The sequence below is a fragment of the Crocodylus siamensis genome, chromosome 6, assembly GCF_052110815.1.
Source record: "Crocodylus siamensis isolate JL-2025a chromosome 6, ASM5211081v1, whole genome shotgun sequence".
Classification (NCBI taxonomy): domain Eukaryota; kingdom Metazoa; phylum Chordata; order Crocodylia; family Crocodylidae; genus Crocodylus; species Crocodylus siamensis.
Window position 1 is genome coordinate 53,054,376 of NC_143400.1, and position 21,959 is coordinate 53,076,334.

The window sequence follows — 21,959 nt, forward strand, 5'->3', positions numbered from 1 at the left end:
ATCTTAAGTCACCTAAGTTTTTTTTTTTTTTGAAGCAGTGCCTTCAGGTAAGATATTGTAGTATAGTGGGTATAGCACTGATGTAGGGGTCAGATTTGGGTTTGGTCCATGGTTCTGTTGTGTGACAGTGGTCAAGTCAGTTCTTTCCCTGTTTTCCCTGCCAACCTCTGCCTGTCTACACAAAGATCCAAAGATGCATCTCAAGCCGGTCCAGAGAGGCGATACTCCCCCTCTATACGACATTGGTCAGGCCACAGTTGGAGTACTGCGTCCAGTTCTGGGCACCGCACTTTAAGAAGGATGTGACCTGCCTTGAGAGGGTTCAGAGGAGTGCCACCCATTTGGTTGGAGGGCAACAGGGCAGGCCCTAAGATGAGAGGCCGAGGGACCTGAACCTGTTCAGCCTCAGCAAACGGAGGCTATGGAGGGTATTTGGTGGCTGCCTACAGACTCATTAGGGGAGATGAGCAGCAAATAGGAAGGGTCCTATTCCCCCCAGCAGCACCTGGGGTGATGAGGAACAATGGCCAGAAGCTGCTAGAGAGTAGGTTCAGGTTAGAGATTAGGAGGCACTATTTCACTGTAGGGTGGCTAGGATCTGGAACCAACTACCTAGGGAAGTGGTCCTCGCTCCTACCTTGGATAAATTCAGAAAGAGGTTGGACGAACACCTGCCTGGGGTCATGTGATCCCAGCATGTGCTCCTGCCAGTGGCAGGGGGTCAGACTAGATGATCTGTTCAGGTCCCTTCTGACCCCAAATTACTATGAAACTAGAGACTAGGATTTTGGATGCAAAAGTGTATAGCCCCTGGAACAGTAGGATCTTGATCTTGTGCTTGCTAGAATATCATAATGATAGTAGTAAACGGTGCTTAACAAGAACAGCCGGAGTAATCTCTTCCATATTTGTGAACGCTTCCACCTCCTTGTTACTAGTTAGTCAGTCCACCTCTCCCAAATCTTTCATAGTTTAGATTCTTACCTCTGGCATTATCTCTGCCTGATGCTGCACTCTCTTCCCACATTGGCAATACCCTTTCCTGTGGCATGCTAATTTGACACCTGATATTTTATTATTATGCACTTCTTTTCTGGATGGCCAAGGTCAAGAAACTGGGGGGTAAGTGCAAGAACTCCCCAAGGCTTTAGAAAGTTTCAGAGTCTATATGGGAAAACCGTAGGCCTCATTAGTTTCTAAAGCTAACTCTTAACATGGCTCATTGAATGAGATTATAATGAAAGGACTATGAACTCTCCCAGTGCATTTTAATGATGAATGGCCATTGCCATCTCACCCTAGCCTTTGTGGCTGCTTCTCTAATCATTAACACTGCGTTCCTTCTAAGGAATGTGAGTGCAGGATTCCTGCATGGAGCTGGTTTGGTGACCCTGGAGAGGAAGGGCTTCATTCCCTCATCCCTTACTCCATCTTTCCTCTTCCCAGTACTGTAGTAACTATTGACACAGGTGTTATTACACTGTGGTCCCAGGGTGCAAAATGGTGCCCATTGTTCACATACCACATAGCAAATATAACTGTGACCATGCAAGGTTCTTCCTGATTGCAGAGAGTCAAGCTGCTAATAAACTTCATACCCCTCTCTCAATCAGCATACAAAGAAAAGGCCTGACTCTGTTGGTTTAAGCATTTATATTTTTTCAGTCTTTGTGACTGGAGATCTGTCTTTTTATTTTTGCTAAACCGAAAAGAAACTCCTGTTTCATCATAGCGCAGTGACCTTCACTCAGGCCGATTTGCAATAGCTCTGTTAAGGTTTTTTGGTTACCTTGGTATTGCTTTGTCAGTTTGCCAACCTCACTACCATCTCATTGGTCATTTTTCACCAGCCCCATAGATTGTTCCCTCCAAAACTATTTCCAAATGCTCCACATTTCCTAACCAGTGTAGTTAAAACACGGTCTCGGCATGCCTTTCATTAGTAATTGTTTATTAAGGGTCAACAAAATTGTTATCTTACATAAGCAGAGAGAGATACAAGATAAGAGAATACAGCACAGTTGACCCAGTTGGTTATGAGCTATTTTAAGCACGTATCATTTGCTGTTAATGTACTGAATATTGGCTGCTTTGAGCGATGTGTTAATGGCATTTGATGATTATTTTCTATACGAGATAAAATCTTACTGCCCAAAGTAGAGAGCCCATAGACGAAGACCTTGGTGCTGTCCTGATAACATAATACCATAGAGGCTGCAGGGCTCTGGGCTCTTCCAGGCCTGTGCTCCTAAATGAGCAAGGATGTTGCCCTCTAGGGGCCAGTTCACAGTGAGGAGTGAGATGATCTTTGTTAATTTAAAATGAAGATTAGCCTAGCTCCCAAATTGTTTGGGACTGATTTGGCCCTGCAGCTGTGTGCAACCTGCAGCCTTCCTAGCCACTTCATATCTTAGTCCCACAGGGCAGGTCTTTGAGGAGTACCGTTCTACCAGGAGACTCTATCCTTATATCCAGCAATTCAGTCCCTTTTAAACCAGAAACCTGGAGGAAATATTGTCAGGTGTGTACAGGCATGAAGGAAAGTCCTCTCTGCTTCATTCAACAAGTGGGGTTTTGCTGAACCCGTTGCCTGGGAAGGTCCAGGTCTGCTAGTGTCGGCCCAGGCAGCTCTGCGTGTGCGAGCAGTGTGCATAAGGAGTCTCTCTCGGCACTTGCTTACCTTTTAAAGTAAAGTGTGGCTTGGAAGGGAGTCAAACAGCTTGTATAAACAGCCTGCAGCCACGATCGCGCAGCCATTCTGAAGGGAGACATCAAGGTGATTAAGAGGGGAGCTGGGGAGGCAGTTTGTGCGGGTGTGCGTGAGTGTGTTTGTGGGTACGTGTGGGTGCATGTTGTGCCTTTCACTCACTATGCCTGTAATACAGCAGCTTGAACAGGAACTCGCCTTAGGCTCTGAAAAAATTCCTGGCGTAGGGTCTGACTCCCTCTGCTTTTAGAGGTTCAGTAATACGGCTACAAGCAGCGCTGAGTATCTTGGCACCCTAGTGGTTTTCCCTCCACTGCTCCTGCTTCTCTCCAAGTGAGTTGATCTGTTCTTATTTAAAACAAATTTTGTTTTCAAAAGTGTTGTAAAAGGTGGATACTAGTAGCTGAGTCTGGGCATGGAGGTTTTCCATGCATGTGAGAGATCAGCCACTCTTCCTTGGCTGCAGGGGACCTGCAGGGTGTGTAGGGGGGTGGGGGGAAGGGTTCATGTCACCATGCTGATTTTCAGGAAAAGGCAGGTCAGACGTTGCCTTGTGGGTGGGGAAAACTAGTGATCAAAGCATTCGCTCCATCACCTGCCCCTCTTCCCAAATGCCTAGCCTGGGGGGTGGCCAGGATTTTAACCTTCATCTAGAGGGGGCTGAGAGAAACACAGATGATGAGCAGTGGTGGTAAAGGAAGGGGAGAGGGGCAGAGAAAGTGAGAGACAGGGGGAGAAATAAGTGCAAAAACAATAGCTCTGTTGCAGAAGGCAGCATGGCCTCCTGGCTGGATGCAAACCTAAAAAACAGGAAACCTTACTTTGCCACTGACTTGCTGTGAGATCTTGGTCAAATCACTTCTCCTCCATTTCCCTTCCTGCCTTCCCTTTTGAGATGCTAAGCTCTTTAGGGTTTGGGCTGCCTCGTACCATCTCTGTGTCCGGCCCCTAGTGTAACTGGTCCTCAGCCTTGTTTGGGGCCAGAAGTCACCGTGGTAATATAGATAATAGCACTAAAAGCTAAACCTCTTGAAGACTGAAAGGCACACTAGAAACACTTCAGAGGAGAATGAAGGATTATAGACAAATTAGTCTGGGGGAATACAGGAGCCTGAAGCAAAATGCAGGCAGCCTGCACATGAAGGGACACGTGGAGAGCAAAGAAAGACAAGGGAGAGGTCCAAGAGCATGTGCATATGCCCCATGGGAGCTGGGCACCTCCCTCTCCTTTGCAGTGGTGGATATCTTCTCCCTCATTATCCCAAACCACTCCTGCTCCCTTTCCTCCTTCAGTCCACCTCTGACCTTGGGCTGCTGCCCCGGATTGCTCTTGAGACTGCCACGCTCATCCAGGAAGGCACCTCTCCCCATTAGCCCCACATGATACCTCTGCAAGATTGGACCTTCTGATTTTAATAAAAACCCTGTGTGCTGCAGGCAGGGGAGAGCCTGTCTCAGGCAAGCAGCTGTATCCTATCAAAGCTGATCAAAAGCACAGTGGGGAAGAGTCCAAAAGCCAGCTGGGCTCCTGACACCAACATTCAGGTGTTGTAAAGCACAGAATTATTTTATTTCTTCCTCCTCTTTTTGGGTGGCATTCCAATTCCAGCTTTTTCCAGGGTAAAAAATGCTCCCCTGCCCTTCACTTCCCATCATGTGGTCTCAAGGCATTCAACCTCTGACACCACTCTTCAGTCTGCCTGATTTCCTTGCCCATTTTAACTTGGGATGAGTCAGTCTTCCCTGAGCATCATCTCTTGTGTGTTTCTCCTCTTGTTCATAACTCTGCTCACAGACGCCCACAGCAGTGAGCTCCAAAATGTCAGGATCACACTGGCCGCTTCAGCTCCAAGCACCTGGATGGTAAAGGGAGGGGAGGGGAGGAGAGGAAAATCCTGCACCGTAGTGACAGCCTTGGAGTAGAAATAAGGGGCCATTGTAGTTTGGATTAGGAGAGCATCTCTACTTCCTCTACTGCAACTGAGACATGCTCAGTGCTGCACAAACTCGTAATGAAAGAGTCCCAAAGTGGGAATAATGGAGGTGAAGTTTAAATGGAGGTGAAATGATTTGCCCCAGGTTATACAGTGAATCGGTGACAGAGCCAGCAATGGAAACCTGGTCTTCTGAGTCACCACCCCACATCCTCACTGCTAAGGTACACTGGCTTCTCTCCAGCTTTTCCTAGGCTAGCGGTAGCCTCCATGATGGCTGAGAGTGATGTGTTAGTAAAGGCTGGAGTTTAGATCGACTCCCCAAGAACAGGGCAGAACATCTGTGATGTAAATGGGCTAGGTGATTCAGGTGATGCATTCCCCTGCCTTAGCCCCAGTTGCATAACCTTCTGTCTGCCTAAGGCCCCGTTGGCACAACTTTCCCCCTTCATCTGCCTGTACAGCCCAGGACAGCCAGGCAGGCTGGGTTCTAGCAAATGCACCTGAATCGGACCTATCGAGACTCTCATTTTGTCATCCCACTACATGACTCTGGGGGGTGTCATGGGCAAAGGAAGTCCTTGCCCCAGGCTTGTATCCCTCCTCCATAGCAGGACTTCCCCGACCTTTGCGCTGCCCCTCTGGTTTTCTTCCTTAGTCTGCTTTCCTCAGCCCAGGCTGCTTCAAGTTCCACCTAGGCGTGATAGGCCTCGATACACATGCAAGTGATTTATCTAAATGTGGACTCAAGTGCATCCAATTTCTGCTTGGGCCGCGCTTCTACCCCACTCGCTAACCACCTGGATCCACCACCAACTGCTGCACCCTTCATCCACCTCCCGACATGCTCCTGTTCTGTCCCCCTGCAAAAATCCTTTCCTGGCTACCACTTGGGCCAGCAAACCTCCCCCTCCCCTTTTTACATCCAAGCTCCCCAGTCCTCAGCCCTCTGCTGCTCTCGGCCCTTGACGTCTCTCCCCATCTCTCACTGCCTTCTGCCATCACCTAGGTTTCTACTTTCCTGTTTTCCCCTTCTCCTCTCGGAGCCATTTCTCTCCTCCAGCAGCTTGGCCTGCCCAGCCACTCCTCACCTTCACCTCTGCCCTCTTGTTCTGACCTTCCTGTTGTTCCTGTGTAGCGCAGCACCTTTGCAGAAGGTCCTGGGATGATTCTGACATTTTCCACTGTCAAATCACCCTCTCGCTTCCACCCCCCTCTTCATAAACAGCTTTGCTTCTCTTGCCTACGCCTTTGCACCATCGAGCTCTCAGCAGCTGTTCTATATCTTAAGTGCTCCCGGCCCCCCTCCTCTGTTTCCCTAACACTTCCTTATTAGACCTCCTTAAACAGGATCTGGCTGGATTTTCATAACAAAATTAACACTATCTGGCAAAAAAATTCCTCCTCCCTTTCTAAGCCACCCTCCCGCATCCCAGAAGCCACCTTTCTCCTTCAGCCTGGCTTTAATTTTGAAGCTCTTCCTTTCTATTATTGCCTGTAACCCTTAACTTTTCCCTCTGATTGTATTCTCCCCAACAATCCTCCTCCTCCCCCTTTTCTGTCTCAGCTTACCTCTCTGCCTGCAGCGCTATGCTGCTCTGCACATGGGGTAGATTCATCTGGCTCCATGGAGTCCCCTCTTGCCCCATAACATTCCTGTTGACTCTAGGGAGCAACCTGAGACAAACCCCCAGATGTAGATCTAGGTCTGGCTCTACAGGCATTGCTTGGACCTAGATCTAGAATGATAAATTGGGACACCCAGGGTGAGATCCTGCCCCTGAGGGAGTAGGTGGAAAAACTCCCATGGTCTTTAATGGAGGTGGGATTTCACCCTGTGAGCCAACCCACAAGTGCCGTAGTGGTTGAACAGATGTTTGGTGTAGCTCTTGCTGATGCCAAGTCTGGCTGTTGGGTTCTGGTTCATCTGAGCTGTCAGGAAATAACCAGGATCTTTTTTTCATGTGCTTCCTTTTTCCTTTTGTTCCCCTTCCAGGGGCTCATGCTATAGTAGCACTGCCTAGTGGCTCTAGCACACAGCCTTTCATTCCCCCCATAGGGACAGCAGAAAGTCTAGCCCAGATGCCCCTCATCTTCAATACTCATCTTCGGTACTACAGCCTTCTCTTCGGCATCGGCCACTGCAGTCTTGCCTCCCTCCTACCCATTCAGAAAATCACTTTCCCTAATTTATTTTTCTTTTTTTTTTTTTGCCTGTTGCCCCTCCCTTCTCCATCCATCATCCACTGTTTTGCTCAACTCTGTTGCCTCAGACATAAGCTACTTGTCTTCACTCTTCATGGACTTTCCTTCCCTTGCCTATCAAATGGCTTCAAGACGTGACCTGCCCCCAGTCTGGCTTTTACTGCCCCCTTGTTGCCTTTTAAATAATCGATTTGGTGCTTTTTTCCAGACCACCCCCAGAACCAGACCCAAAGCAACTCTTGAGTCCTTAATCCTAGCCCAGTCTAAGGTTTGCCTCCAGTGTGATGGTACCTGCAAAATAGCCCTGAGGCCACTGCCCATCACACTGACCAGCCTTGCCTCCTTTTTTCTTTTGGCTCTGTACTGTCTTTCTATCCACTGGTTGTCTCTGGTTTTTTAAGTTGTAGCTTCTTGCTGACACAAGCTATCTTCTTGTTCTGAGTTGGACAGTACCTAGCACAGTAAGAGTTTTGGTCCATGCTCAGCCTCCTGGGTGCTACCACCTTACCAATACATGGTATGTATGATCATTATTATTATCTCAGCCACAGATGTAAGGGACTTGCAAGCATTGCTGCCCCTTTGATCCCCAGAATGCTGTTTCAGGTTCCCAGCATTATCTCTGCTGGGCATTCTTCCGGAGTCCAGCAAATATTTGACTTCCTGTGAATCAACATTTAAAAAAAAAAGACAGGCTTTTCCCCCTATTTTAATTTTTTTAAATAAAATATTGGCACCGTTTGCATAAGGCACATTCCAAAGAAAATAAAGGAAAACCAATAGTGCTAAGTATAGATCAAAACAGGGATGTGAACATATTCCTTTCTTTAATGTGCCCATGCTCCTTTTGATCATGTCTCTGCCCTGTCTTGGTATCCTTTACACTTCCTCTCCTCCTCTGTCACTTCACTGTGGGCCCTGCTGTTTGGTTTCCTCACACCAAGTATCACAGATCACATGGTCTTGGGGATCTTGGCTTTCGGCTTTGTTCTTGTCGTGCTGCGGAGATCTTTCAGTGATGGTCATGATGAAACTCCTTTCACCTGAGGAGCTTATAGGCCTGCACTGGCACTTATATTCCCATTTTGCAGGTGTGTAAAAGTGAGGCATGGCCTGGAAGCATCATGGCTCCATTGTGGCCTGCTGTGCATCAAGTGGCCACTGAGTTACTGACACAGAGTACAGCAAGCCTCTGCAAGGTTGGGAGTGGCTTTTTGTTCTGTGATTGTACAGGCCCTGTCAAAATAGGAACCTGGCCTTGCCAGGATACAAACAATAACAATACCTTATTGCCTTGTCAACAGCAGACTCAGGAGTCAGATTCCCCATTTGCTTTTCTAACCATTATCCCACACTCTCTCCCAACCTAAATAAATAACTTCCTGGCAGTGAAAAGCTGATAAGCAGCAACCGATAAACATAATAAAGTTGCATTTCAGGATATAAAAACATAGTAAATAATATCCTCCAGTACTCCTCGATCCCAGCAGCCATAAAGGTGCACCCATACTTAGTCGCATCCCTTTGCAGTTCTGCTGAATGTGTAATTATGCAAAGCCTTGTATAAATATTAACAAGTGAATCAAGAAACAATAATTCATGCATGCCTTTTGGGAGACCTTTCCGTCTTCCTCGGTATCAGCAGTCAGTCTTCTGCTAAAGGAGCACATCTCTTCCCCCTCCCCTAAGCCCTGCAATCTGTTCTGCCAAAGGTTTCTGATGCTGAATCAAGGAAACAGATTTCCCTGCAACAGGCAGCTCCATTTGTATCAAGCATTTGTAGCCTGAGGCAGTAAACCAATTATCAGGCCTGGCCTGTGTAGCAATTTTTTTCACGCCGTGTTGAAGTCCAGCGTTCCGGACAGAGTTAAAAGTCCAGCACACACATGTCATGGAATGAAGAGGCCTAGAGCAGAGTTTCAGAGAAAGAAGTAGATGAAGAGGAATAGTCCCCATCAGATTATAGGACAGACCCAGCCATGGGAAGGGGTAACCCTTCCTGTCCTGCAGACTTCTCATGAGCAGTGCCCTAGCTGTGCTTAGTCCAAGCCCACTGCATCCTCCATCTTCCCCCCACCCCCATTGGCCTTGTCACAGGAGTCATGTCTGAGGGAAGCTTAGTAAGAGCTGGCTGAGAATCCTGCTTCCTAAGCCAGTCAAAGGGAAAACGAAAGATAAATGTGTGTGTACCTGTACATTTATTTTCTCCTACATTCTTAGAAACTGTAGCCATTATGTTGATGATTCAGTAGCAACTAAGGGCACCAGAAGAGATCAAGGCTTCGTTATGTAGGGTTTTGTATGGACACCCAACAAGAGGCAGTCCCGGTCCCAAATTGCTTGGGGTAGGGCAGTGGTAGAACTGGGCACAGGGCAGTGGTAGAACTGGGACTGGGACCAGCACCCAGCTGTCCTTGAAGCCTAGGCTAGGGTCCTCTCCATTGGAGCTGTGTCAGTTGGATGCACATGGATGGCAAAATGGATATAGGTAAGAGCTGGGAGGAGGGAGAGCAAGAGAGGAAGAAAAGAGCAATAAATCCAGGAAGGCAGTTCATCTAAAACATGTCCTGCCAGCAGGGAAGGAGAGATGGAGAAACCCAAGAAAATAACATGAAGGTCTGGGGGCTTTTTTTCTTGCTAGACAGATGTCAAAGAGTTGAAAAGCAATACACACTCATATTTATCTGGGCTTCAGCACGCACATTACCCCTACCTAGCTGCCTGCAATGATCTCCCATTGAAAGCACTTAGCCTCCACAGGCACTGGGCAATCACACATACTACTTCTGTTTGTAGCTTGTCATGGAGGGATGATGCTAATCTTTGTGAGAATAAGGCCAGAGGAGAGGATATGCCTTTTGGCCAGCAGCCAGGAGCAAAGCAGGTGCATCCAGATCCACATCCCATCATATCTCCTGATTTGCCTGCAGGTGGTGATGTGATGCTGGGAAGAAATAACAGGGCAGGGCACCAATCTGGCTGAGCCTAGGAGTGGAAATGTCCCTTTGGCATGCAACCTGTAAATAAACACCCTTAAATGAAGGCTCTTGGTTGACACAGTGATGTGGGTGACTCTTAGACGCAGCTGTTTAATGCTGTGTGAGAAGCTTACATAGGAGGTGTGGCCACAAATGCTGGCTTGGGTCTGTGCCAGAGCAGAACAAGACCATTGGCCAGCTCACATGGGCTAGGGACAGACATTCAAAAAGCCTGCGCCTGAATTGATTTAATCTTTGCAGGTTAGTCTAACCTACTTAGACTGAATCAGTTTGCAACTGCACAGCCATTCCCTCTGAATGAAAAAATTCAAGCACATGCCTCCAGTGGCTCAGGCTAGAAGCAGGGGGGTGCTAGAGCAGCCCTCTTCTCACTTCCAAAGTGGTGAGCTGGGCGTGGGAGCAGGCAGGCAGGCCCCAGAAGGATACTCTGATTAGGAAGAGATTTAAATTCCCACCCTGGCCTGCACAGTCCCAGGCTTTTCCCTACTCCCTGCTCAAGGGGTGGGAGTGTTGCTAGCCCCCAGCCCCGGGCTAGCACTCTGAGGCAAAGACGGGGTGTGCAGTACGTGCATCTGTTGATGATGCTGAGCTTTTTAGTCTCCCTCTCCCTGCTTCTTTATACTGTCTGCAAACCTGGCACCTGAGGGAGCCAGCAGAGAGCTGATAACACAGCATTTATCAGCTCATCAACAAAATAAAAGCTGCTCTCATTAGTCCAAACTCTTCTTAAGCAGCTTTTCCCAAGGGAGGAAAGGAGGGACATCACCAGCTGACCTGTTGATTACCTCTAAAGCCCCAGTGTTTGTTCTGCCAGTTCCAGTGAAATTGGCCATGGGCCCATGCCCACACCCACATACCTCTCAGCATTAGCTAGCATACCACATGCCTCGGGTCCATGCTGTGGGAGATGGGAGGGAGGGGAGGATCCCTGCTCAAGCAGTGAGCAGCAAGGAGGGGGGCAGGGGCAATCCAGGCAGAGCCCACTGTGCCTGCAGTCTCTCCTGGAGCTCTGGCTAGGGAGCAGAGGATGGGGGCAGCCCTGTTCTCAGGAGCAGACCACACAGCCCAGGGCTGCAAAGCATCTGGGATGCTGGGGGGCTCTGGTTTAACTTAAACTAGGAATGGGTCTGGGGCAGGCATTGCATAAACCGGTTTGACCCAAATCAGGTAAGTCTGATATGACGTTCAACCAGGTCTATCTGAAACCAGTTTCAGCCATTTTGCTGGTTGTGTGCCCTGAGCTTCTGTTCTGTTACAGGTTTAAACCAGTTTCTGATCACTTAAACCAGTTTATGTGTAATGTCTGTCCCTAGCCCTGAGGTCTGGCTGCTAACTTGGTTATGTATCAGCAGGGGGCAGCTATCAGGTATTAACTAGAAATCTTTCTACAGGTGTTTGTGGTTTGCCATGGCCTTCTCCAGTTATCCCAGCTTCTCTACAGCGCCAACTTCAAGAGCAGCCTGTCTACCATTGAGAAGCGCTTTGGACTCTCCAGTCTCTCTTCTGGCTTAATCTCCAGCCTACATGAGGTAAGGGCCTCTGACATGCTTGAGTGGGCTCCCTTTGGGGGGATGTGAGGGTGGAAACATTATTTTCTGTGAAGGACCCCTAGGCACACTCTCTTAAGGTTTTGTTAGCAGAGCTTACATGTCTCAGCAGAAGTGCATTGCCTTGGTCTGCATGACAGACTCCCAGCACCAGTAGTTCAGCAGGAATACTAGAAGCAGGATAGCAGGATAACTATGAGTCGGCCCCTGTGTCCACCGGCTCTCTCCAGCTCCTCCTGGTTATCACTGAAAGGAGACCAAGGCCATCAACTTGCCTGGACCCTGAGCACACACCTTCCCAGTGTTCCCATAGAATCAATGAGTCGGAAGGGACCTAGACAGATCATCGAGTCCAACCCCCTGCCATGGGCAGGGAGGAGCACTGGGGGTGGGAAGGGCCATAAGACCCCAGCCAGGTGCCTATCCAGTCTCCTCTTGAAGATCTCCAGGGAAGGTGAGAGCACCACCTCTCTGGGAAGCCCATTCCAGGCTCTGGCCACCCTTACCGTGAAGTAGTTCTTCCTAATATCAAACCTAAACCTATCCTCCCTCAGCTTGTGGCCATTGTTCCTAGTGACTCCAAGGGGGGCCCTGGTGAACACACTTTCCCCGAGTCCCTGCTGGTGGCCCCTGATAAGGTTGTAGGCAGCCACAAGATCCCCCTCAGTCTCCTCTTGCAGAGACTGAAGAGATTCAGGTCCCTCAGCCTCTCCTCATAGGGCTGGCCACGGAGGCCCCCAGCCATATGAGTGGCCTCCTCTGGACCCTCTCCAGGTTCTCCATGTCCCTCTTGAAGCGCGGTGCCCAGAACTGGGCACAGTACTCCAGCTGCGGCCTGACCAGTGCCGCATAGAGGGGGAGCAAGACCTCTCTGGACCAGTTAGTGATGCCCCTGTTGATGCATGACAGGGTGCGGTTGGCTCTGCCTATTGCTTCGTCACATTGGTGACTCATATTCATCCTGGAGTCCATCATGACTCCAAGATCCCTCTCTGCCTCTGTGCTGCCGAGAGGGTCAGCCCCTAACCTATAACCATAATGCTGGTTCCCTCTCTCCAAGTGCAGCACCCTGCACTTGTCCCTGTTGAACCGCATCCTGTTCAGATCTGCCCACTTCTCCAACCTATCCAGGTCTACCTGGATGCGGTCCCTGCCTGCCGATGTATTCACTTTACCCCACAGCTTGGTGTCATCGGCAAACTTGAACAGGGTGCTCTCCACATCCTCGTCCAGGTCACTAATGAAGATGTTGAACAGCACCAGCCCAAGGACTGAGCCCTGGGGGACTCCACTGCCTATACCCTCCCAGGTCGACATTGACCCGTCCACCACCACCCTTTGGGTGTGTCCTTGGAGCCAGTTTGCCACCCATGTGACTGTGCATTTGTCAGTGACTCACCTTGAACTTGCTTTATTCCCTGGGTGGCACTGGGCTGTGGGAGCACAACATAGCAGGGTTGGCTTCAGTTTGCCTGTTTTCAAGTTATAACTTGGCTCCTTATGACTCAGCCAGGAACAGCTTTGATTTAAACCTGACATTTGACAAGCGGCTGCTCTCTGGCATGGGCCATAATTGATCCTAGAAGGAAAAACATAAAACCTCAAAGGTGCTTAATTAAAAAAAAAAGTGCACAGCTTCACATGCACAGCTCACTCTTGCAGAAAAGTCCCACTGGGTCTGTTAATTATTATATGTTTAGCGCCATCAGTAGGAAGCAGAAATTGGGGAAATTCAAGTTGTGTTGCAAGCAGGTCATTGCACAAAAGCAGAGTGTGGTGTTATGGGGCATTGGCTTTCAGCTAGCATGGTGGAAGCTCAGGGCTTGTCAATGGGGCAAGGAGCTAGAGTGCATCAGCTGGCTGACAACGCTTTCATTCAGAGAGACTAGACTGGCTTATCTTGCTGTAGCTTCATCTGAGAAGGGTGCTCCTGAATGAGCGTGTGCACATAAGAGCCTAATGCAATTTAACTTGTGTTCATTCACTTGGCACCTTTCCTGTCACAGCAGCAAGCCATTGGCAGTGCCCTTGTCTCTTGTGCTTTTTGCCTGTCACCACATATGTTCCCTTATGGCTTGGTATGCAGAATGGCTCAGAGTACCTTGCAGATGCTTTTGGACAGCTGGTTTCCTGGGACTATAGAGGACTGGACTCAGTGATCTGGGAAGTCCCTTCCAGTCGTATGTTCTTACCTTTAATTACTTTGCCTTGACTTGGCAAAGCAGCTGTTTTCAGACAAGCCTTAGCTAGGTTGGTAGCACTGGTTTCAGCTCTTTCATTTTCCTTTTCTTCCTTCATTTTCTGCAAACTAATTTGGCCCAGTATGAGTGCTGTGGTTCTCTTCCTCTCAAGTGCTGGTTTGGTTACTGCTCAAGCAGATAGGCCTTGTCTCTAGCAATCTTGCTAGCTGGCTCCCTGTCCCCAATATTCTCTGCTGGGATAGCGAGATAACTGTGGAGTTATCTAGACAGGGGTCCAGATGTAGCACCAACTCATTGGTAAAGTTTCTTACTCTTACCTAGTGTCTATATGGGCTAGATCTGGAAGTGTCATTTGGAAAGGTGTAGGTCATATGGAATCAGGCTTTCAAAAGAGTTTTGATAGCCAGTGCCTTCTACCTGTAGCTGAGGGTAGACTTCCCAAGGAGCTCCGCATGTTGGGTATATGTTGAGTGTTTTTCTCTTGAAAATCTGGCCCATGGCAGCCTACAGGGGAGCTTGCAGATAAGAGATTGAGGTGTGCATGGTGCCATCTCCCTCAGGGATGTGTTCCACCTATGTGTCCTGACGGAGTGCGTCCCGGGTTCTTTCTGAAATCACTAGTGCCCAGAAGCACCTTTCCTTACATGTGCCAGATTTTTATAACCTTTTTCTCTTGACTCTGGATGTCCTCACTGTGATCTCTACCTTAGTGACTTCTGGTAGACTCCCTTAACTTAGTTTATCTCAGTACACTGTATATTTGGGCTACACTTGAAAACCCTTTGGAAACTATTGGTGCAGCGTGAACCTTTTCATTTCTTCATGTTCCTCATATCTACTAACATATCAGACCTGTTCTTTGACTCATTTGGTCTCCTGTTTGCTTTTGATTTTAATCTTTTTCACTATCAGCAAAACTGTGTGTCTGCTTCTGAAGTCAGATGGGGGCAATTCAGCTAGCAGACCCTGGACTGAATTATCTGGGAATGGAGCATACCTACAGAAAGGTTGTAATCTCTGGAATTTATTTGCTCTACTGGTCTGATATTGCCCATGTCTGTCAACTGTTAAGGCCCATCTCTTTTCCATAGTTCTGGTATAGGAAATCACAGTCAGTGATTGCTCAATTTTGAAGGTCTTTTCCCCCTTACTGTGTAACCAGTGGTGTAATATAGATACACCCTACTGTGCATAATTAGGTGTACTTTGTAAAATAAGCAAAGTGCAGTTTCCCTTTGTTTGTATTCTCATTCATCACGATCATTATGCCAGTGCCTAAGGGCCAGCCAGAGTGGGGCCAGCCCAATGGGCCTCATATATTTTAATCACATTTAAGAGACACACTAGTTTTCAGTCGGCTCTTTCTGGGGAAAATGCCAGAGCTCAGCTCACTCTGCTCATTGTTCCTTGTGTCTGTTTAGGATTCTGAGCCAATGAGTTATTGGCTGCTGTTTCCAAAGGGTTTAAGGGAATTAGGTACCCAACTCCTTGTCTAACCGTACGCTGTAAGAACAAGCTGTTCAGAAGCACTCGGCCTCAGCCAAGCTCTGCTGCTTTTGATGTCAGTGAGAGTTTTACCACTGGTGTCAATGAAAGTTTCATTGCATCATAGAAAGTTAAGGTTGGAAGGGACCTCAGGAGATCATCTAGTCCAACCCCCTGCTCAAAGTAGAACCATCCCCAAGTAAGACTAGATTGCTATTGATGCCTCCTAAGAATTCCCCCCTCAGCCTTCAGGGTCATAGGTGACTCCTGCCATCCGCTGCAGTATGGATTTGCAATGTCCACTGTAGTAACGCACCGTGTTCCCCCTCCTGATGAGCGCTCTAGAAGAAAACTGTAGTCCACCTATAAGAATGAGAGACTCTCCATTGACTTTAATGGGCTTCCCGCAGGCCCAGGTGCACTCCGATGTATCAGCCTGATTTCTATCCTGGGGAAGATCGTAGAAAAGTTTATTAAAGAGGCCATCCTTAATGGACTGGCCGACACCAACATCCTGAGGGATAGCTAGGACAGGTTTGTTGCCGGTAAGTCTTGCTTGACCAATCGCATTTCCTTCTATGACGACCTATCACCTGGACAAGGGAGAAGAGATTGATGTCATATATCTTGACTTCAAAAAAGCCTTCAATCTGGTATCCCATGATCACCTCTTGGTGAAACTGGCCAATTGTGGCCTTGGGTCCACCATGATCTGCTGGCTGGAGAACTGGCTCTGTGGTCGGACCCAGAGGGTACTAATTGATGGCAGTCAATCATCATGGTGCCCTGTGACCAGTGGGGACCCCCCAGGCTCTGTACTTAGACCCATATTGTTCAACATCTTCATTAATGATGTGGACGTTGGAGTCAGAAGCGGACTGGCCAAGTTCACCAATGACACCAAACTTTGGGGCAAAACATCCACACCAGAAGACAGGCGGGTGATCCAGGCTGACCTGGACAGGCTCAGCAAATGGGCAGACAAGAACCTGACGGTGTTTAACACCAAAAAATGCAAGGTTCTCCACCTTGGGAAGAAAAACCTGTAGCATCCGTATAGGCTCGGCAGTGCTACTCTGGCTAGCACTATGGAAGAAAGAGACTTGGGAGTCATCATTGACCACAAGATGAACATGAGCCTGCAATGCGATGCTGCGGCTACTAAAGCGACCAAAATGCTGGCTTGCATCCATAGATGCTTCTCAGACAAATCCTGGGACATCATTCTCCCCTTGTACTTGGCCTTGGTGAGGCTGCAGCTGGAGTACTGCATCCAGTTTTGGGCTCCACAATTAAAAAAGGATGTGGAGAAGCTTGAGAGAGTCCAGAGGAGAGCCACGCGCATGATCAGAGGTCAGAAAAACAGACCTTATGATGATAGGCTGAGAGCCATGGGGCTCTTTAGCCTGGAAAAACGCAGGTTCAGGGGTGATCTGATGGCCACGTATAAGTTTATCAGGGGTGACCACCAGTATCTGGGGGAACATTTGTTCACCAGAGCACGCCAAGGGATGACGAGGTCGAACAGTCATAAACTCCTGCAAGGCCATTTCAGGCTGGACATAAGGAAGAATTTCTTTACTGTCTGAGCCCCCAAGGTCTGGAATAGCCTGCCATCAGAGGTGGTTCAAGCACCTACACTGAACACCTTCAAGAGCAAATTGGATGCTTATCTTGCTGGGATCCTATGACCCCAGCTGACTTCCTGCCCTTTGGGCAGGGGCTGGACTCAATGATCTTCTGAGGTTCCTTCCAGCCCTAATGTCTATGAAATCATCCTTGATCTGTTGTGACAAATCCTGGAAATGTGCTGCCATTCCCAGCGGAGACGCACCAGTACCCCAAGGGCATCTTGCCTATTAAAGATGTCGCTCTGTGTTTCACAGACTTCATACTCAAAGGGATCCCAGGGACACAGAAAGCTTCTAGAAAATCCCATTACCCAGCAGGAACTGCAAGGGTTTGACGTGATTATATTTGCCATCTTGTTAAAAGTATGTAGACTTGCAGACAACAATTTTGTCTTCATTTCAGTGCTATGTAATGTTTTTATGCAAGCTTTCCTGCCTGTCTCTGGGATTATATTTTTTTTCTTGTTTATTGTTAAAGCAGTTCCAAGAATCAGGAACCACAAGAGGCAACCAAAGGAGGCCATGTAAATATATAAAGCAAAAGATATTTAGACGCAATTAACAGCACTGAACTAATGTTTAGCTTTGTCTCAAACTGGCAAAACCCACGTAACTGTAACTTTACATAACTCGTCCACTAGGCCCATGAATTGCAGTTCAGATGCTCTGTAGAATGAGCTGCCTGTTTTGAGCCATCAGCAATAGAACTAAGTAAATGGGGCTCAAACTTTCCAGGGATCCAGATTTTGTAGCTTCTTGTCCATCTCTTTTAGGAGCAGTTGGGGAAGAGCTAAATCGGGAATACTCTTTTGGGTATTCCCCAGACTATAACAATCAAGTCTGAGATTCAAATGCTCCATGTTTGGATATTGAGGGAAGCTGAAGAACTCCTGCTCGTAAGCCCCAGTACTGTCCTATAAAATCAGCTGCGTGCATATTTTACTCTGCAGGGCACATCAACAGCATTTAAGCAATTGACACAGAGCAGCAATAGAAGCTCAGTCCAGTTGAGCCATCACTGGGCCTTTGCTGGGCATTCCTGCTAACACATACTGGTGAATGCACTTTCCCATGGACCTGTCTTTTCACACATGTCCCTTCTTTTAAGCTTTTCATTCCATCATTCTCTCTTCTCCTTTTCTTTCTTCTCTACTATACTTTCTTGCTGTCATCCCTCTGCTTTCCCTTCCCCACTCTGTCCTTTCTTTTTTTTCTTTTTCTCTCACTTCCATCAGTCTCAAGTACCAAGTTGCTCCTGGTCAGAGGAGATGCTATGACCAGCACTGGGCAGGCTTTGATAACATCTCCCTCATCCCTTTTACTTTGCCATAGGCAACTGGTAGGGGGTGAACAGGGGTGCATGTGCCCCCCCAACAAGGCTGGTGTCCCCTCTGTTGGCTGACACTGATGCTGTCAGCAGGGCTGGTGCTCCCCCTGATAGGGCTGCTGCCATTGGCAGCTTCTGTGGGTGCCCCCCCCCCCAGATTCAGGAGTCACCAGTCTTTCATGCACTTTGCACTGATATCCACTGTCCTTTTCCTTTTCATGTTGAAGACTTGGGGGCGTTTGTAGATGACACTTTAAAGCGGGTTTAAAGTGGGTTAGATGTCTTTTGCACCACTTTAATGGCATTTCTGTTTGCACATTCAGCAGCGTATTGTGTGTTAATTCCAGCTGCTGTAGCACATTTGGTGGCATAATGCACCTTAAATGACTTTGGGGTGCTGCAAAGTAAAACGCCTCCAAGGAATTTAATTTCCTACCCTGCAGCTGTGGAGGGAAGCACCAGGCTCCATGCAGCTCAGGGTCTGTGCAAGCAGCCTGGCAGCAGCCCAGGAAGGCAGGCTCCACAGAAGGCAACAAACGCACACAAAAAAGTGGGCAGCCTGATACTTTTTTTTGCCCTGGAGCCTGCCTGCCTGAGCTGCACAGGGGCCTGGTGCTTCCCCCTGCTGCTCTGGTGCCTCGCAGGACTGCCTGGGCTGGTGCCTGGCGGGGTGCTGCTGCTGCCATCGAGGGAAGCACTAACCGCCCCCCCGCCCCCCACACACACACCAGCAGCTCAAGGACCGCTCTGCCTGCCAGCAGCTCGCTCTTTCCTTCCTGCTGCTGGAGAGGCAGGTAAGGATCAAGTGGACACATGTGTACACAACACGGGGGTTTACTTCACCCCAAATTGAAGCAGTATTTTTTTTTAAAAACCACTGCTTCAGTTTAGGTAGAATTTAAATCCATGTCATGTACAAATGCCCTGGAGCATGAAGACTCCTCAACCAAGAATAGACCCTGTACTACCTGTTGCACATGCACACTGCAGGAAACAAGACCTGTCCCAAAGATAAAATAAACCAGAAATCAAGTCTAGAAAAGGTCCCTGCTTTGTTGATGAGCTCTCTAATTTGCTGCTGATTGTTCTGTTCCTTTTGCCCTCCCCACCCTAGGTCGGCAACATCATCCTCATCGTCTTTGTCAGCTACTTTGGCAGCCGAGTTCACCGCCCACGGTTTATTGGCTTTGGTGGCCTCCTGCTGGCCCTGGGGGCTTTCCTGGTGACCCTTCCACACTTCCTCTCTGAGCCATACCAGTACAGCAGAATAGAGATTGGTAAGTAATTTGACATCTGCTTGGAGTATGTCTTTCAGGGTATGCCTACATAGCAAAAAGCAGGTAACATGTGCTGGCTAGCTTAACCTAGCCAGAACAGTAGCAGTGGCAGTTTAATTGCAATAGCATGGGTTTTTAGTGTGCATTAACAACCACAGTGCATACCCAGGGGCCCTGGGAAGTTGGTATTCTGGTTGCTAGAACATGATGAGTCCCCTGCCATTGTGTCTTGGTCACTACTGTTTTCCATGGTAGTTAACACTAGCACAAATATGCTCACCTATGCTACTAATGCATTTAGGTACCTAACAGGTGGGACAGAATCCAGCCTTTAGTTTTCATTTTATTTACCCTTCCCTCCTGCTGCCCTAGGGCTTCTCCTATCTTCTCTGACTCCCTGCCTCATGCTGTTGAGTCCCTCCACACCTTTTATACATAAACTCCTCCTTGAAGGCAAGACTGGGTCTATGTTCCATATCCCCCAGTGTTTTCTGCACTTTTGTTTTCCAAACTATATCTGTGGAAACCAAGTTGTTTTTTCACATCATGGAGAGAGCTTGCGTTGCTTTCTCCAAAACTGTATGACTTGAGAGTGAATACCATATTTTTTCATATGCATGGTGCCTCGGAATAAAATACAAACCTTGTTTTTGAAAGGCAGAGTGAAGGGAAAAAAAGATCTTTCCTTGTGGTAAGTAACTAAGTAGCAGCAGCAAGGGAGAAGAACCTGTTCATTATTCTACTCCCTGTGAAACTTGTGCAGATTTTACATTCACTTTTGCCTGGAAAGTGGCAGAAACTGTTATTGCTGTATTTCTTCACATATAATGCTCACTCCAATTTCCAGCAGCTGGGTTTTTGGGGGGAAAAAATACAGTATTTGCTACTGTTGGCAATACCATTGCATTTAATGATCAATTGAGGGGGGGGAAAAAAACAACTGTTCAAGCTATTAAAATCAGATGATCCACAGATAAACTTATTCACAGGGCAGCAGTGTGATCCTGGGGTTCTGGGAGTGGACTGAGGCTGCAGAAAATTGGTATTGGTTCCTGACTCTGCTACTGACATGCTCTGTGACATTAGACAACTTGCTTCCACAGGCAACTGGTACGGAGGGCGTGGGGTGGGGCACATGCCCCCATTGAGATTGGCACCCAACTCAGCACCACTTGGGATGGAGCAGTTTTTTTGCCACACAGGCCAGTGGCATATTGGGGTGGGGGGGCACTAACCCGCAGCACAGACATATAGGAGTGGATATAGGGCTTTTCACCTGACCCCAGGCCTGGCAACAAATCGTGCCTCCCTCTGCCCCACCCCGCTCAGCTCAGGAGGCACCAGTCAGCCCTGCTTGCTTCACTTCTGTTTCTTCTCCCAGTCTATTGATACTGCAGAGAGAGATTATCCCTTGTGTGTACTAGGTAATCTCAGTTGTGGCCTCTAGCAGCTACCATCCTATAAATTATCATAGATATTTAGCATACCCCAATTATCATAGACATTTAGTACACCCCATGGAGTCAGGTGTACCACAGGTTGAGAAACTATGCTCTGCTTACCCCTGGGGGTACACGAGGCACAGGCAGGGGGTACGTAGGTACCCCAGCACTCTCTCTCTCACCTTCTTTTCCTCTCAAAACTATGGCAAAAAATTTGATGCACCACACATTGTGCCATGCTTTAAATTCCCCAGTAATAATTTGCCCTGGTGTGCTGCACTTTGCACGGCACTGGGTTCAGCCCTCCTAGCTTTGGCCAGCATCACCTCTAGCCCAGATATGTACTTGAGTTGTGCATCCCTGGTGTAAGAGGTGGCAACCCTACCCATACCAGATCAGATATCTGTCATATCACGGCCTTGTATACATAGCCCTTCTTCCAACATATGGCACACATTAGTCTGTACATATAAAATCCCCTGGAAAAATGAGTGTTGGGGTACTTGTTAAAAATTTCAGAAGTTAGGGGGTACTTGCTACTTAAAAGGTTGAGAAACACTGAGATAGAGAATGTCCCTGTCTCAGAAAACATGCACCTTACTGAGACAAATGCTCTATTCTGGGTGACAGTTGATGTGCACAGGGGTGTGTGGAAGCATTGCCATAGTTTCATAGTTTCCTCAACCATTGAGGAAAGGCTATGCTGGGGACACTGTGGGTGGCTCTCTAGGATGCTCAGCAGAAATGCACAGCTATGACTTTATCTGTGTTCCTTCTTCACCATAACTGCAATGTGTCAGAGCCAGAGCATTTTAGGCCTTTGGAAAGCCTTCAGATCTCTTGGTCCTCCTCCCTGATATCTTCCAGCACTCCCCAAGGCTCATTGCTGTCTCCATGCATGACTTGCCTACTATGTCTTTTTGCTTAAGTGAATGCCAAACTGGATCAATGCCAGAGGAGTACTGAGGGACTCATGTCTGGATATGCTGTCTCCTCATCAACCTTCTGCTTCTGTGTCTCTCTACTTCTCAAGGCTGAGCCTTCAGAAGCATCAGCCTGATGTCAAAGCAGTTGTCTTGGCTGGGAAGGTGACATTGCTCTGTGCAATTTTTTTCTTCTCCATGTGCACATCCTAGAACACGGAGGGGCAGAGATCCAAAACTTTCCCTACATGTAATCAGCTTTGCCTCCCATCCGTGCAAGC

The 21,959-nt window shown here is 48.1% G+C and overlaps 1 protein-coding gene across 2 annotated transcripts in view; it reads left to right on the forward strand.

Annotated features, from left to right (window-relative positions):
* Positions 1-21,959, forward strand: part of SLCO2A1 (solute carrier organic anion transporter family member 2A1) — a 105,424-nt gene that overhangs the window by 48,480 nt on the left and 34,985 nt on the right. For both annotated transcript variants that reach the window (XM_090053302.1, XM_090053303.1), the window contains 2 exons: positions 11,237-11,374; positions 19,151-19,313. In XM_090053302.1, the coding sequence (XP_089909428.1) occupies positions 11,237-11,374; positions 19,151-19,313 (301 nt within the window). The remainder of the gene's footprint in view (positions 1-11,236; positions 11,375-19,150; positions 19,314-21,959) is intronic.